At 57.1% G+C, this 17,317-nt stretch overlaps 1 protein-coding gene across 3 annotated transcripts in view; it reads left to right on the top strand.

Annotated features, from left to right (window-relative positions):
* PACSIN2 (protein kinase C and casein kinase substrate in neurons 2) overlaps positions 1–16,706 on the top strand; it is a 132,875-nt gene extending 116,169 nt beyond the window's left edge. For all 3 annotated transcript variants that reach the window (XM_080810180.1, XM_080810182.1, XM_080810181.1), the window contains exons 6-11: positions 3,057–3,232; positions 5,405–5,525; positions 8,305–8,426; positions 10,508–10,630; positions 11,060–11,256; positions 14,397–16,706. In XM_080810180.1, coding sequence (XP_080666306.1) covers positions 3,057–3,232; positions 5,405–5,525; positions 8,305–8,426; positions 10,508–10,630; positions 11,060–11,256; positions 14,397–14,509 — 852 coding nt within the window. In that variant the 3' untranslated portion in view covers positions 14,510–16,706. The remainder of the gene's footprint in view (positions 1–3,056; positions 3,233–5,404; positions 5,526–8,304; positions 8,427–10,507; positions 10,631–11,059; positions 11,257–14,396) is intronic.
* The last annotated feature ends 611 nt before the right edge of the window (positions 16,707–17,317 follow it).

The following is a 17,317-nucleotide window of genomic DNA, read 5'->3' on the forward strand; positions in this document are numbered from 1 at the left end:
GTGAGGAGCCTGAGCTACATGCTGAATGGGGAGGGCACCCGGGCTCAAGGTGCAGAAGGCTGGGGGACTGCTGAGCATTACCTTTGCCAGGTGTCCAGGGCGGTGCCTGGAGGAGAGACGTGGCATCTTTGCTTCCTGGGTATCGGGGGGCGGGGGACATAGACACATACCTTTCGTGTTTCACGGTCACTCACAGCAGAGAGCACCAAATTGATCTGGGGTCCAAGGTCAGACGTAAGGCCCTTGTCAGAATGACCGGGCCACTTTGTAGAGGTTTCCCTCTTGACTCTGTGGTCTGGCCAGTGACCTTGGGGCATGATGGTCCTTGTAGCCAGAGAGCTGGCCGGGACAGGAGGGCAACCCCACCCCTCACTCCCCTTCTTGATGCAGTTTCTGAAAACCAGCACCGAGTGGCTAGTACTTTGTCTCTTTGTCCCTTCTTTGTCTCTTACTGGTCGGGCGGTGACCGCACCTTGCAGTATCCCTCAGAGAGGAACTTCTCAGGTTCAGTGCTAACTGTCCCAGTCCACAGGAGGGCGAAGGCTGCCTTTCCTTTCACTCCATGGATGTTTACTAGGAACTTTCTCTGTGCTCTGTGCTAGGAATTCCCCAGTAGTGACGACCCTGCTCTGCATCTGGCTTTGCTAGGGCAGGGCTATTTGTGACACTGGGCAGCATCTTGTTGCCCCTGGGCACCACGGGGGCTCTGGGGAGGCTGCTGTGTGCCGTTGAGGTATCCCAGAGAAGGGGGTGCTCTCTGCCGCTCTGACGGTCTGCCAGGAGCTGGGTGTTTCGGCCGCAGCTGCATGTCCTGAGGCCCCTGAGCTCGGGACAGATAGACCTCACACAGATAGACCCAGGGTGGCTGATGGTGATGATGAGTCATCAGAGCAGTGGGTGGCCCTCTGGGAATGTCGAAATTCTGGAAAGGATAACCTTTTCCTGGGGTCACAGAGGACCCAGGCCCAGCCAGGAGGCTCAGAAGCAGAACAAGGAACAGCATATAAGGGAGCGCCGGGGAGGGGGGCTCCAGGGAGTGGGTGGAGCCTGTTAGGGAAGTCTCTGAGAAGAGGGGTCTCTGGGACATCGGGGGGAGCTTTCCAGGGCAGGAGTCACAGAAGGGTGTCTGGGAGGGGAGCAGCGTAGACAGTAGATTTGGGGTCTTGAGAGGGCGGAGCTGCTCCAGACATGGCGGGGGCTGGGGTCCTGAGACATGGCCTTGGTCCCGAAGGCAGGAGGCTCAGCCTATCCTCAGGAGTCCACACAGTCATCAGGGCCAGAAAAGCGAGGTTTCTTCTGGGTGATCCCCCCATTTCTTAGGGTGTCCACAATGGAAAGGCTTACAGTAAATGGCTTACTGCCATCCCTCACTTTGCCCCAGAAGGCCCCTGGGGTCCTACCCTGTTTCCTTTCTGGTAACAAACTTCTACTCGAGGGCAGTCTCAGACTGAACGGTTGTGTAGGGGGTGTGGCAAGCTAGAGGACAGTGAGACAGGGACTTTTTTGAATGCCTCCTTCACGCAGCTTGGTGCCCTTTGTGGGTCACCTCATTTAAATTTCAGAACGCTGTGAAGTGAAGTACGGCATGGCGGGGTCAGCTCCAGGCCACCGCAAGAAAGTGAGTCAAATGAATGCTTTTGGTTGCCCAGTGCATGTAAAAGCTATGTTCACGCTGTAGTGTAATTTATTAAGTGTGCAATTATGTTACATCTAAAATCAATAGGTACACCTTTATTAAAAAATACTTTATTGCTGGGGCGCCTGGGTGGCTCAGTAGGTTAAGCCTCTGCCTTTGGCTCGGGTCATGATCTCAGGGTTCTGGGATAGAGCCCCACATTAGGCTCTCTGCTCGGCGGGGAGCCTGGTTCCCACTCTCTCCCTGCTTGCCTCTCCGCCTACTTGTGATCTCTGTCAAATAAATAAATAAAATCTTTAAAAAAATACTTAATTGCTAAAAACTGCTAACCATCATTTGAGATCTCAGTGAGTCATAATCACTGATCACAGCTCACCATGACAAATGTAATAATAGGGATGCAAACATGAGATATTGAGGGAATTACCAAAATGTGGCCAGAGACATGAGCAAGCAAGTGCTATTGGAGAAATGGCACCGGGAGACGTGCTCCATGCAGGGTTGCCACAGACCTTCAGTCCATAAAACACACGATACTATGGAGAGCCACAAAATGAGGTTTGCCTCCACCTCGTCTTCAGTGGAGGGAAGCAAGGCTCTAAGAAACTCAGGGTCCAGAATGCGGCCCCGGGTCTGTCTGGCACTCAGAGCCCGTGATCTTGCCCAGAGGAATCTGCTGAGTCACCACTGCTGTGGGCAAGGTCCGAGGCTCGAGGGAGACCCAGCAGAGCCCTTGCCCGGGGAGAGAGGACACGGATGGATGCCGCGGGCACGAATCAGTGGGGCGGTGGTGCCCGAGAGCATGCGCCCTGGGCTTCAGAGTGACCGCCCCTTCCCCAGCATCTGCCTGTTCAGGCCTGGTACTAGCTGAGAGGCCTGGCAGATGCCAGGAGTGTGGTTTGCCGTTCAGAAGTAGAGGGGCTGGGACTTGAACTGGAATTTGAAAGTGGAGTCTCTCAGACTCCAGAGCTTGTGTTCTTTGTGCTTTGGAATCTGTGGAGGCCTGAGCAGCTTTTCCCAAGGGTGAGCTCAGTGGTGGAGGCTTCCGAGATGAGCCTGGGAGTCCTGGCCATGTGGGGTGGGGAGGGTGTCTTTCTGAGGATTTTCCCTGCCCAGATTGGGTGGGAGTACCCTTTGGGAGTAGAGGTAGAGCGTGAGTCTTCTGGGCTGGGACCTGAGGAAGTAGATCCTTGGATGCTGGGTCACAGCTCCTCCGCCTGCTTCCGAAGTCGCTCAGAGTGTCTGCTTTAGTATTGTCACCTGATCAGTGGGCCTAGATGCTGATGAGTTCAGAAGCGGCAGAAAGGAGCAGTGGCAGATGAGGATGAGGGTACAGAGCCTGGCTCGCTTTGTCTCCGTCGGAGGGAAGCAGGGTGCATGGCAGTGAACCTTGTCCTGTTGCGCTCGGATTCTCTTGCAGACCAGAGAGAAGTACGAGAAGTCCCTGAAGGAGCTCGACCAGGGCACGCCGCAATACATGGAGAACATGGAGCAGGTGTTTGAGCAGTGCCAGCAGTTCGAGGAGAAGCGTCTGCGCTTCTTCCGGGAAGTTCTGCTGGAGGTCCAGAAGCACCTAGACCTGTCAAACGTGGCCAGGTAGGTTTCCATTACCATCAGGTCAGTGGCAAGTTGCTTTTGAGTCAAGGTCAGTCACTGCTGTCCAGACTTGGGACGGCAGTGATCTCTCTGGGGGCGCCTGGGTGGCTCAGTCATTAAGCACCTGACTCTTGATTTCAGCTCCGGTCATGATCTCAGGGTCATGAGATCAAGCCCCATGCCGGGCTCCGAGCTCAGTGGGAAGTCCGCTTGGGATTCTCTCTCTCTCCTTCTGACCCCCTACTTCAAATTAATAAATTAAAAAAAAAAAAAAAAAGAGCAAAGAGCTCTTCTCCCCAGTTAAGTCCTCCTGCCCAGGGACGGACCTGGTGTTGAGCCTGTCTGCAGCTGCATGGTCAGCCTGTGCCAGGCAACCCAACGCTGGGGACAGCTGACTGCTGGCCTGAGTTGGGCGGCCTCAGGCTACGCAGTAAGGTGGGCCGTGCACTGCCGGCTCTGTGGACAACACTCGAGGTCTAGGTAGGAAGGGAGGGCTGCAGCCTGGACCAGCCACAGCTGGCATATTTGAAATCAAGCCAGGAACATTTCTCTGTGTTTCCTGGGCTGCTGTGCCCTGCCCTCAGGACTGTCTTACTCTGAAGGCCTTTCAGAGGCCCCTCGTTCTAGAGCAGCTGGCTGTCCAGGACAGCACAGGCCCTCGGGGACTCAGCTCTGGATCATGACGTGGAGGCCATGATATTTCTTCTGCATTTGCCTCGCCTTTGGTTCCACGATGCCTTCTTTGGGGCAGAGGTCTGGGCTAACCGTGGATGTGGACTTTAGTCATCCATATTGTAGAGCCCTATAGGAATGACTCACAAGCCAAGGCTTGTCGTTTGTAGGAAATTACATTCCTTTGTCTCCCGCATAATACGTGGAAAGGAACAATGACTGTCCAGCCACTCTGCCAAGAGTTAATTAATGCTTATGACAGTTTATAAAGTGGGTAACATTATTCCCCATCTTACCGATAGGGAAACTGAGGCCAGTTGTGGTACGTTGACTTGCCTTAGGGCTGGCTGGCTGGCTGGGGTGGGGCAGGCTGTGCCCATTATGTGTATGCTCGTTCTTGTCTGGCCTGTGTGGCCTCACTGAGTCCTCGAAGCCAGCCTGGGGAGTAGATGGCAGAGTAGTGTCCTAAGGCTGCTGTAACAAAGTACCAAAAACCTGTGGCTTATGGCAGCAGCAGTTCATTCTGTCTCAGTTTGGAGGGTGGGAAGTGTGAATTGAAGGTGTTGGCAGGGCCGAGCTCTCTCTGAGGCTCTTGGAGGGGGATCACTGCAGCTGTCATTCCGTCTACTGTCAGTCCTTGGCTTCTGGACATGTCACCCCCACCACGCGGCCATCTTCCTCTGTGTCTTCACCTGCCCTTCCCTCTGTGTGTGTCTGTGTGTCTCCATTTCTCCTTTCTTATAAAAAGGTGCCCATAGATTAGGGCGCACCCCAATGACCTCATTTTAACCTAATTACTTCTGTAAAGACCCTATTTCCAAATAAAATCACATTCTAAGGTACTGGGGGTCAGGACTTTAACATGTCTTAGGACACACTTCTACTTATACCAGATGGCACTGTACTCACTTAACAGAGGAGGAAAAAGAGACCCAGGGAGGGAGATGGCTTGCCTGCCATCCAGATGAGAAGGGAGAACACGAGCCCCGCAGGGCTGCGTGCTCCTGTCCTCCGTGGCGCACTTGCTAGGCCTGTGAGCTGGTGTGGGCTGGCGTGAGCTGGTGTGAGCTGCCGCTCCAGGTGGCCAGAGCATGGGCAGCCTTCACTTAGAGCTTTTGCACATCTGAGTGTAAACCTTCCAGCTTTTTTGAGGGGATGAGGGGGCACTTTCCTGACATTCAATTCTGGACCTGCTGAAACGGAGCCACGGGGATTGGTGCCCCGTGGCCGAGGTGCTGGCACGCTCTGCGTTATCTGACACAGGGCACTGCTCTGCCACCCGGTCGGACGTAAAGCCAGTCTGTGGGAAGCCAAAGCTGTCTCCCTCATGCACTGAGGCCACGGAACCCTCCAGCCGAGCCGGGCGGAGCGTCCTGGCCCGTGCTGTGGAGCTGACTCATGGGCTGGAGCCCGCGCTCCTGCTGTGGCCAGGTTCCGGGCTGGGACGAGCCGCGCCATCCCCACCTTCCAAGAGAGTCACGCATCCTCTCTCCGATTCAGCTACAAGAGCATTTACCGCGACCTGGAGCAGAGCATCAAAGCTGCCGACGCGGTGGAGGACCTGCGGTGGTTCAGAGCCAACCACGGGCCGGGCATGTCCATGAACTGGCCGCAGTTTGAGGTAAGAGGAGGCTTGCCCGTGAGCCCTGGGCCCGTAGGATTGAGACATATTTTGTCTTTCTCCTTCCAACTTGGTGTTGGCGTCTGCCCGGTTAATGAGGCACCCTTTCAGCACAGCTGCTCCGGAATCCAGGTCCGTGTTGGGAGTCCCGAGGGCACCCCCAGAGGGCCCTTAGAGTCTCAGCGAGGCCCAGTTATGTGCTTTCTCGCCAAGAACTTCGGTGGTCGCTTGTTGGCCGTCTGGCATTCTCCCCTCGGCCGTGAGCTCCAGGAGCCCCCCGTTCCCTGCCCCACCCTGGGGGGTGGCTGCAAAGGGGGCTGCCAACATGCGCTCCGGGCCTGGTGGGCCTCAGGTCCAGGATGGGGAGCGGGGAGGTGGGGAGAGGGTTATGTGCAGCTCTTCTTACCCTCACACGAGGGGCTTTTCCTTGTTTCAGGCAGTACATTCAGCGAATCTTGGCTCAGGATTAACTTCTCTTTTCCCGATTTCATGGATCTGAGCCTTCCAGTATCTTACCATGCAAAATGGGAGGGCCTGGGGACCTCGGGTCTCTTCTAGCTGTAGGCCTGGCTCACCAGGCCCCCGCTCCCCGGCTCACCCCCACCAAGTCCTGTCACCCCATTCTGTGCGGGCAGGGCTTCTCCCCACCGTGTGGTAAAGCAGGGGTCAGGAAAGGCTCTGCTGCTGCCTTCTAGGGATGGTGCCTTGTGTGGGGGCCAAGGCGCTTCCCTAGCCTTGGTGGCCACCAGCGCGCAGGATGACTCACGGCTGGTCTCACCTCTTGGCAGCTGTGGGACGCTGAGCAAGTCATGCGCTTCTGTGTGTAAAATGGGGATGACTGCAGCACCCATCTCCTCTGGCCGCTGGGGTCTGTGCTGGCCATTGGCCCCATCTTATTCTACAGTTGTGTCTGTCCTCACGCATGTGCCGCTGTCTTCGGGAGCCTCTCTATAGAAGGCTGCTCCAAGGGCGGTGTAGGTCCCGGTGGCTGAGCACACCCCTGCTCTGTCTTTAGGACATCTGCTCCCAGCAGGAGGCCGAGAGTGGACTGTGCCCCCTCCACGGAGGTCCCGGGACAAAATAGAGGCCAGGGCCCTCCCAAGAGGAAGTGGCTCTGGAGGGGAAAGCACAGAGCCTACCCCGCCCCTGGCGACGGTGCCCTGGAAGAAGGGAGGGGGTGTGTCTGCACAGAGCAGGATTTCACCCTGCAGGGGTGCATACTGCTCTGGAGGGCCGCCGGAAGCCACCTGAGAAACCATCCCTCCTCCCAGGCCCTTAGAGTTGTCCACCAATACCCAGAGCATGGAGTAGTCTGTCTGTGGACTGAACAGCCTGTCTCCCTGGGATGGGCGTCCTGGCCAACCCACCGTGGTGGCCCTTCTCTCGTGGATCCTGCAGGCTGGGAAGCGGCGCCCGCATGCGGTCTGTGGTTATGAATCTTAGAGGATTATGCTTGACTCTCTAATATGATTATTTGTTTTTATTTTCCATGCCGCAGGATGAAGTAAGTTCCTATTTTTTGGCTAATGTATAATCCCAAACCTCCTGCAGTGTGTGTCTGGCCCGCATAGGTCTGTGGGCGGTGGGGAGAGGGCGGTCCACAGCCTGGTTCTGACAACGCGGACCAGCGACAGAACTGTGGCCTCCGTGCTGCCCCGCTGTCCCTTGTCCATGCTAACAGCTGGCCCCTCCTTCCCGGGCCAGCCAGGGGCATGTCACATGGGCTCTGGGGAACCACCCAGGCAGGACAGATTATATTCACATGGTCGCTGAGTCAACTTATGACAGATGAGAAAATAATAGATAGGGACCAGGGTCTGGAGTCAGGGGCCCAGGTCTGCCACCAACTCTGTGTGGGCAAGTCACCTTTTCTTTCTCGGCCTCAGTTTTCTCGTTTCACAACTTGGCAGGTTAGACTTGATGTTTCTAAGATGGCTCTAACCTGGGCCAAGCTGTGGACTCAGCCACACCAAGGGTTAATTCAGTTAAGGTTGTTTGGTGATGGGTGGGGTCGGGAGAGCATTGTTAACCAGGTGCCCACATACACCTTCCTGGGAGATGATATCATAGCCTCTTCCTTCTTTAACTCACTTCTAGTGTTTCTCAGAGCAGTCCATGAAAGCTGGTTACTTGCTGGGAAACTGGCGAACCTTTGGGGAGGTCAGCGCTTTGCTATGCTCTGTTTGTTAGTCCCGCAGCCTGTGCTGTCAGTGAGGACGCTGATCCCTGGAGACCTGTGTGGTGGGCTAGCTTCCATGCCCCCCCTGAACATGTGACACCCAGACCCTATCGTGTGTGCCCCTCGTGGTGCGGTCCCCATGGCGCAGGCTTGCTCAGGCCCAGTAGCCGGCCCTCCTGCCCTGCTGGGAGCCAGAACCAGTGTAGGGAAAGATGGGAACTAGCTCCTGTCTACTTTGAAAGGCTCGAGGAAAGCTGGTGAGGCCTCTGGCGACCCCTGCTGGCCAGAGGTGGCTGGAGGCTTAGCACCCTGGGGGCCCGGGAGGATGGGGAGGTTCCTGGACATCTGAGTGCTGGCTGGTCAGACTCCTTCTAGAGACTGGGCCTCTGTAGGCTGGAGTTCGCCCTTGTAGCAGTGAGGAGGGAGTAGCCAGAGGGTACCGGGAACCTGAGGTTGGCTGGGGAGCGACCGAGGTCATGGTACTACGTTCCACGAACTATGCAGGGCAGGCCTCTGGGCATTGGGCTGGTGCGTTACACGCTAATGTGGCCTCAAACAAATGAACTTCCCCATTACTTTCCCTCGGCGCCCGCTGCCCAGGAGTGGTCCGCAGACCTGAATCGAACTCTCAGCCGGAGAGAAAAGAAGAAGGCTGCTGATGGCGTCACCCTGACAGGCATCAACCAGACGGGTGACCAGGCTTTGCAGAACAAGCCCAGCAGGTAGGCGCTGGGGCAGCCTCCATCCCCTGGGGTAGGTCCCCCGGGGTCCTCTGTGTGGGCCAGACGCTCCCAGCCTGGGCACCTGGGAAACTCTCCTGTGAGGCCTTGCAAGAACCCCACAGGTATCTTTCCAGATGCTCCTTGGGCATCCAAACTCCACTGGGCAGTGACCCAAGGGCATCTCTGGGGAGGATCATCAGCTCACCTGATGCTAGAGCTGTGGAAAGATCCAGAGAAGTGAACCTTTGTCACAAACATGCTTCGGGCCCCAAGTGAGGGCAAAAGGTGACATCAGATACTGACCATTGTGTGTCCCCAGTGGTGCACACCAGCAGGCAGAGGTCACTGTCGATGCTGTCCTTTGGGTGAGTTCAGGTATCCTGGCTGGGTCCTGTATGCAGGTGCCTGATTTAGGGGTGGTGGGGAGGAGCAGTGCAAGAGATCATTGTCAAGTGTCCCCCCATTTCAAGTCACCTCTTTGATGAGAGTGTGGGTTATTTTATTTCTGACTTAATTATTACTGAAACCAAGTTTGGGTAGCAAAGTGGCACTGAGGTCATTAGAACCTCCTGGAAAGTGTGTGTTAGATGAGGCCTGCCCGTGGGCCGCCAAGTCCCAGCAGATAGGTGTTACTGTCCTCTGCAGAGCTGAGGCTGCCAGCTGCCTCTCCCTGGAACCACTCGGGCCCCATGCCACAAGTAGTAATACGGTTCATGGTTGCCTTTTCCTAGGAGTGTCAGCACAGGTTCTGGAGGCCTTTCTGGAGTCCTGGGCACTGAAACCCCTTCCTGGGCTCCCTGACCAGACATGGCCAGTTGTCATTCAGCTGCTGTGTCTCCTCTGGGGAGGTGGGCTTGGTGAAGTGACCAGAGCAGTAATCACTGTCCCAGAGTTGAGGCTAGCACCTGTGTGACTGGGTCAGGGCTGGGGAGATACCACCCCAGGGCTCGGGGCAGAGGGTCTAAGAGAGTCTAGGGCAGGCCAGGGCTGCTGAACAAATTTGGCTTCCCAGCACCAGGCTCCTCCCTCCCACCCCCTAAAGGAGACAGGTGCCCGGGAGGGAGGAGGGCCTAGTGGTCTCAAACATGCAGCTCACGTATAGGCGGTGGGCAGACTTGGGTCTGGTGCCCCTCGCCAGACCTAAAGCCACGAGGCAGTTGCTGGCCACTTGAGGTCAGTGGTGGCATTTGAGGCGTTTCCCCTCCTTCCCTCTCCCCTCTCCCCCAGCTCTGTGTGAGCCGTCCATGCAGCAATCTCGAGTGCCAGCTGCTTGCAGCCCTGGCTCGGAGGCCCTGCCTTGCAGCTGAATCCGTAGTGCGGTGCCAGGTCTCGTAGGGGCCCGTCTTATTTCCTTACCGTCTAGTTCCGCACCTAGCACCTACGGTCACTGCATCCTGGCTGTCAGCCCTCAGCCTGGGCCGGGGTCAGATTTCTTTCCGGTCCGTCCCCTCTGGGCCTGGCACACAGTAGGCAGCTGAGACGGTTACACAGATGGAGCATGAAAGGGGTTCTTCTGTCTTATAAAGGGCTGTTCAGCAGGCTTTGGCGCTGATTTTGGAAGCTCTGGCCCCAGAAGAAGCAGGGAGAAGGCCACTGGGGCCTCTGGAGTCAGAAGGAGGGGGATGCTGTGCTGTGGGGTCTGGAGCACTCCAGGAGCCTCCCTCCTGCTCTCAGCGGGGCACCTGGTCTCTGAGCCCCACAGGCCGGCTACCAGCTCACAGCATCAGGAATGGGGGCCAGGTGGGGAGGACAGTGGGGGGAAGCCGCAAGCCAAGACAGACATCACTAGTGCTCCAGCGGCTCCCTGTCTGTACCCCAGGTCTCCTGTTCAGGTTGGACTGTATCCAGAGGCAAGAGGGGAAATGGACATGTTCTCTCAGACGTTTTAAGTGTGTTTAACCACCAAGATATCAGTGTTTTTGTTGAAACAGTCTTTCTGCTCAACCAACGTATCCTCCTTTCCTGCGAGGAGCTGATCTGTCCCTTCAGATCCTGGCGCTGTGATCCTGCAGCTGGGAGCACCCAGGAAGGGGTTGGGGTGCCAAGCTGGGGTCCCCTGAAAGCTCTCTCTCTCCCTATAGTGATCTTAGTGTCCCGAGCAATCCCGCACGGTCCGCGCAGTCACTGTCCAGCTACAACCCTTTCGAGGATGAGGACGACACGGGGAGCACCGTCAGTGAGAAGGAGGACATTAAGCCCAAAAAGTTGGTGAACAAACGTTTCCCTCCGGTTTCCACTTCTGCTCGCTCTCTGTCTCTCCTCTCTCTCTGTCCAGGCTCTAGCCCCCTTGGCACTCAGAGCAATGCATGAGGCCTGCAGGAGGTGGCCCGGCTGCCAGCTGGTGGACAGTCTCTGGCTTCTCGATTTCTCAGGGCGGGGGGGCACCCATTAACAATCTGTGGTTGCTTTTTCTCTGTCCTCCGTTAACCCTCGCCGAGGCCCCGGCACACCACCGCAGGAAGACAGGTGTGCTGGGTGGCCCTGCGGGGAGCCCGACTGCGCTGTGATGCTGAGGGGCAGTGCTCCTGCGGAAGGAGGCCCCCGCCCAGCCCCAGGGCTGCCGGCTCCAGGCAGGGCCTAGTGCCTCCGCCAGCGCCGTGCTCAGGGCCCCTTGGGGCAACCCTTTCTTGCAGCGTTAGCAGCTATGAGAAGACCCAGAGCTACCCCACTGACTGGTCAGATGATGAGTCTAACAACCCGTTCTCCTCCACGGATGCCAATGGGGACTCAAACCCGTTTGACGAGGATGCCACCTCGGGGACAGAAGTGCGGGTCCGGGCCCTCTACGACTACGAAGGGCAGGAGCATGATGAGCTGAGCTTCAAGGCGGGTAGGTGGGCTCGCAGGCTGGCACCTGACGCAGAGGTTTCCAACCTGCTGGGGGCGGGGAGGGTGTCTGGCTTTTTCTTTTTTCTTTTTTAAGTCTGGAAAATTCCTGCTAGTTCCATTTGTGGGTTTTCCTCCCACATTTCAAAAGCAGCAGATGCTTACTGCCAAACCTTGGAAGGCATGAGGTGCCCTGGTGCCTTTGCCCAAGGCACCACCCCTAGCAGCTGCACACAATAGGGCACTGGGGCAGGAGCCACTGGTGGGGGGCACCGACCGTGCTCTCCGGAAGCAGCCAGCTGTGTGGGTCCCCAAGGGAAGCCTTTGTCCAGAGACCCCCGACTGGCAGAGGAGCCCTTGGCGAGCCATCTTGCCTAGAGCCCAGAATAGGTGCTCTCCGGAAGCAGCCAGCTGTGTGGGTCCCCAAGGGAAGCCTTTGTCCAGAGACCCCCGACTGGCAGAGGAGCCCTTGGCGAGCCATCTTGCCTAGAGCCCAGAATAGCACTCGATGTTCCCCTGGGCCACTCGGAGCCTCGTCTCAGGGTCGTGCCTTTTGAACTTCCTCCCTGCGGCCACGTTGTCCACATTCTACCAGCAGCACACTTTGTTGCCAGTACCCGAAACTTCTGTTTTACAGAACAGTCTGGATCCAGATTATGGGAGCTCTGTGCACACAGATCTCCTAGGCTTTGTCTTTTTTTTTTTTTTAATGCTGGTTGCAACTCGCCAACATGGGTTTCAAGCCTCAGTTTGAAAGCACGTAGAGGCCGCAAGAGGAGGCTCGAGAGAGCCAAGTTCTTCCCTTCTGCCTTGCCCCTTCCCCGAAGCCACCCCAGACCCACCATCCAGCCTTCAAAGTGGGAGGCTGGGCCAGAACTCAACCAGCACAGGCTGAAGTGTGCTTCTCCACTCGGGCTCCGCCTCTGGGACAGACCCCTCGTCTGTGGGGCGGAGAGCTATGTCCGTGCTCGTGGGCCCCTTTGGTCTGTGCTCAGCAGGCTGGGCCGCTGGCCTGACACTCAAGCCCCTGGGCACCAGGTACCCCTGGCCGGTTGTGGAAAGTTTTTATGCATGTCTTATATAGCCGCACACACCTTTGCCCAGTTTTCTGATCTCTGCGGGTCATTTGCCCGCCTACTTTGTCTGTTGATTTATTCATTGTAACTTCTAAGTCTTTCTCTGTCTCACCTGTTGGATTAGTCAGCAGTTTTGTGGACATAAATGTTTCCTTCTGCTCTGAGCAAATTGTTAAAAGCAGACTGAACTAAAAAGTGTTTTAAATCACCGGTTCACGTTTTTACAGCCAGAAAGCTTCCCTCTTCACTGTGTCTGTTTCGTGCGTTATCTTTACTGCAGTGTTCACCCCGCCAGCTCTGCTTTCCTCTGTCTGTAGCGCACTCCGGGGCCCTCCACTCCTCTAGGTCTTAGGCACCTGCGGAGCCTTTCCCTGGGGCCCTTCCCAGCCCGTGTGAGCATCACAGAGCTCGTCCCACTGTGTACCTGTGAGCCTGGCTGTGTGCAAGGGTGGGATAGAGAAACACCAGTTGTCCGGGGACCCACAGGGGCCAGGAAGGACAGGAGAATATGAGGCTTTATTTCTCTCTCTCTCTCTCTCTAAGATTTTTTTTATTTGAAAGAGAGAGAGCGTAAACAGGGAAAGCAGCAGAGGGAGATCCCAGGGCCCTGGGATCCTGACCTAGGCTGAAGGCAGATGCCTAACCAACTGAGCCACCCAGGCACCCCTGAGCCTTACCCCTCTTGGCGCTCACTTCGGCCCCCTGTGTTCACTGCTGATGTTGCTGAGTTTGATTTGCATGGGACCTGGTGCTGCCAGAGTGGCCCAGCGGCTGCAGGCAAAGCCATCCCTCACAGGGGCCTGACGGCAGCTGCTCACCGCCTGCTGGGCACTGCCCGGCTCCTGCCCTGCTTTAATACTGAGACCTCCCGGTCTGCAGGGGAGGAAACCAGGCCCCAGGGGCAGGGCATTTCACGCATGAACAGCAGCCCTGGATATCCATCCCACAAGCATCTTCATCATTCTGCCACACAAAACAGAGACAGGGAAGTACCTAAACAAGGCATAATTGCCTGGGGAAGAAATTGCAACTTAGCCTGCAAAGGGAACCAAACTGCCCCTGAGAAGTACAAAGCTTAAAGCTGAACGAAAGGCTCCAGCTGTCCCGGGGCTGAGTCTTCTGCCCGCTCCCTGCTCCCAAGAAGGCCTGAGCTGCAGGGTTCCCACACCTGCAGGCGGTCCCGGGCAGAGACCCAGGTGGCTCCTTGCCTGACCCCTGGCACCGGACTGCTCTGTCCGCTCCAAATGCGAGGTGCCAGACCCACACCTGCCACCACCATGGCCCTGACCACACCTTTGGTCTCCGCGCCCCCATCTGTGTCCTTGAAGGACCAGCGCTCCATCTGTCCCCCCTCATCAGGGTTCCTCCTCCACGACCCGGGCCCGGCCTGAAGTAGGGGGTCCTTCCTGTGTGAACAGATGAGATGAATCAAACACAGTAACACACAGAGCCATGGGGAGATTCCAGAACTATGCCGACGGCTTCCATCTCACAGTGTTGAGAGAACTTGATTTCTTTCCGAGGATAAATGCCCTGAGCTGGGGGCTGAAGCTGGAGTGACGGGTCCCTGCTTCTCCCACAGTCTACTCTGGACACGGATTAACTGAACCTACCGGGTCAGGGCAGCAAGTGCCGGAGGGGAGATCTGAGATCAGGCCGGCTGGAGCCTGGGAAGGAGGAGGACAGCAGGAGAGGGCAGTGATGGGGGTGGCATGGGCGCTCTGAAGGCGTTCCTCTGACCTGGCCTGGAATAGTCAGGAAGCACAGGGCCTGTGGCATTGAGTTCTGCAGTCTCTGTGGGAGCTGCTTGCTTTAGGGTCCCTGTGCACGGTGGCGGTCTTGGGACCTCTCAGGGGCTCGTATGGCGGCTGAAGGAGTGACTTATGATGCGGCTTAGTAGGGAAATAACCAGGTCTGGCTCAAGAGAATGCCTTCCCCTGCCACCCAACTGAGAGATCCTCTGAGGGCCCGGGGTGGGGGCTAAGCCGCTCGGGCACTCTGACTGGGTGGCGGGGGGTCCGTGTGTCACCCGCCTGTTCACCAGGACTGCTTCGTTCTTGTCTTGAAGGGGATGAGCTGACCAAGATCGAGGACGAGGATGAACAGGGCTGGTGCAAGGGACGCTTGGACAACGGGCACGTCGGCCTGTACCCAGCCAATTACGTCGAGGCGATCCAGTGACAGGCCCGCCGGCTGGCGGAGAGTGGAGGCAGGGGTCCCAGGAGCTCCGTTGGCCGCTGGCCCCGGGCAGTGGCACTCCGGCAGCAGCTGGCTCTGTGAGCGTCCGCTCCTTTTCCTACAAAACATGATGGCTCCGTCACTGTCGGCTTCATGGTGTCTCTCGGAGACAGACGGGCTGGTCGCTTCACCGGGACCCGGCACCTTTCCGCACGCGGCGCAGACGGAGAGGTCTGAGCGCCGGAAGACAGTACAACAGACTCGCCCTGTCCCCCCCTCCCGCTCACTGCGCGTGTTGGCTTATCACGGACCTGTCTGTTCTTGACCTTGTCTCTCCTCTGCTCTGAGTCAATGGTGGGTCCCACTGATTCTTGTTCCCCTGATTACTTCCTCTGACGCGTCCCATCGCCCGCAACTTCAATGAACAAACTTCCATGCCATTCTCTGAGTGAAGACGTCGAGGTTTTTAATTTAAAGGCTGTGTACAGTTATACTTTTTAATGTACCTGCTCTTCCATTCACTTACACTTAAATTATGGCACAGATTGATAGCTGCCAGTGTCGAGGACAGCGCTCTCCCCGCGCCACGCTGGGGCCGGCCGCCGCACCGCCGCTCCCCGAGCCCGGCCGTGCGTGAGGCCCGAGATCGCGGTGGGAGGTGGGAGCACGTTCGGCGGGTTTCTGTTGTGAATGCCCTACGCGTTCGGGGCGTCCACCATGATTTCCGGAAATAACCTTACGTAGTACTCCCAGTGTCCCCATATTTAAAAAGTATTTTCATTCTATTTGTGTTTAAAACTTTATTCTTGCAAATTAACAAGTTTTATCGGTGATTTGGAAGGTTACACGGTAAGAAGACTAACTTCTCGAGCACGGGCATCTGGATTAGATGCTTTCTGTGAGACTGCCGTGTCTTGGTGTGTATCTGTTTATATTATTTGATATTCAGAGACTCTGAAGAGTTCGTCTACTGTTTCAATGAGATCTAACGGCTTTTGACAGTGGGTTTCATTTGTAAACTGCTTGAAGACTGTGACATTCGGGCACAGGCCTGGCTGGTCGGCTGGGCCTCCTCTGGGCTCCGGGCCTGGGCCTCTCTGGAGTGGAGACAGCTGTGGGGCAGCCTGTCCTCGCCGGCCAGCTGTGGGTCCACCTCCTAACCAGCCTTAGTCCTTTCCGTAGCAGAACACTGTAAAACCTCCCATGTCTTTGCAGCAGCTGCAGACTCTAGCCCTCCCCATTCCTCGCCAGCACATGAAAGCTGGGTCTCACCGCAAGCAGCGGGGTCCCTTTGAATGGCCTTAGTCATCGGGAGCGCGCCGGCAGTGGGCGCTGTGCGGCAATCCCGGGGCGGGGGTGGGGTGGGGTGGGGGGTGGAGGCAGGAAAAAACCTCTATTTTGTGTAACTCAGACATCGGTGACGTGGCCGCCGCCATCACAAGCTGTGCATTTTCTCAGTGTTTCCGGTGAGCTTGATGTCTTGCTTGGAAAGTGGATGCGCATCTGTGTTTGTCATGAAAACTTACCAGCAGAAATCCTCATTCCTTTGCTACAGATTTACCAAAAATTGTCAAGTCTTTTCAGTTAGGAGTTTCTTCAAATGTATAGTATTTTAGAAAAAAAAAATCAATAAACAGTTGATCTGGTGAGTGTGACTGTCCCAGAGCCGTGCGTCCCTCACGCTCCCGTCAGCGGGTGGCCGTGTCTGTCGGCATCTTCCAGCTCTGGCGCTGGTGAGATCCCGGGCACCCGACCGCCGCCCGAAGGTCTCTGTGCTCTGCCCGTCCAGAGCTTGGGGACTTGAGGCACCTAAGCCCTTCGAGATTCCCCTCTCCCCAAAACCTGCTACTCTGTGGCCTGGGCTTCCCCAGTGTAGACAGCAGCCTGGCGCCTCTTTCCCTCCCTGAGGCCAATCAGCAGGACCTGTCACCTGGGCCTCTTTGAACCCATTCACTGAGCGCCTGCTGGGCCCTGGGCCCTGTGCTCTGCTCACACAGTGTCTGCAGTAACGTGCCCGGGGGCTCAGCTGGTTGTCTGCCTTCCGCTGGGGTCATGATCCCGGGGTCCTGGGGCCCAGCAGTGGCAGGCTCCCCGCTCAGCAGGGAGTCCACTTGTCCCTCTCCCTCTGCCCCTCCCCCCAGCTTGTGCTCTCTGTCCCTCCCTCCTTCCCCCTCCCTCTCTCTCACTTGAATAAAATCTTAAAAAAAAAAAAAAAAAAAAGCTCATCTCCGGACATCCTGTGTGTGGGCTGAGTCTCCGTGTTCCATTTGACAGAGAAGGACACAGAGGCTCCAAGAGCCACACTTCCTCCAAGGTGTCCCTGCTGGTCTGTGGCACCAAAATGTACCCTCTGGGATCTGCGCCCTTGCTGGGGTGACATGAGTTGAAAGAAGGCCAGGGCAAGGCCCGAGAGAGTTGTGAGGGCTGTCACAGCCCGACACAGCGAACCCCAGTAAGGCTCGTCCGGAAAGGGGCGCCTCTGGTCGGCGGGCCCTCGGAGGAGCCCGGAGGAGCGAGGCAGGCCGCTGCCGCCGCCCCGCTGCTTGCCTAGCTCAGGAATGGCAGAGAAGGATCTGATGGGTGATGGGGCCCCTACTCTCCGCTTAGGAGGACTTGGAGCCCATCGGAGCTGCCTCCCCCGGGCCCAGGCTGCCACAGACACAAGGTAGGACAGGGCGGAAGGGAGGCGTCAGAGCCGGCTCCCAGCTCCCACAGCGGGACCTGGGCCGGCCAGTCCCAGTCGCCGGCACTTGGTGCTTCACGTACTGTCATGACCGCTGTGGGGGAGGCTGGCGTCACCCCGCTTTGCGA

This window comes from Martes martes (assembly GCF_963455335.1).
Source record: "Martes martes genome assembly, chromosome: 8".
Taxonomy (NCBI): domain Eukaryota; kingdom Metazoa; phylum Chordata; class Mammalia; order Carnivora; family Mustelidae; genus Martes; species Martes martes.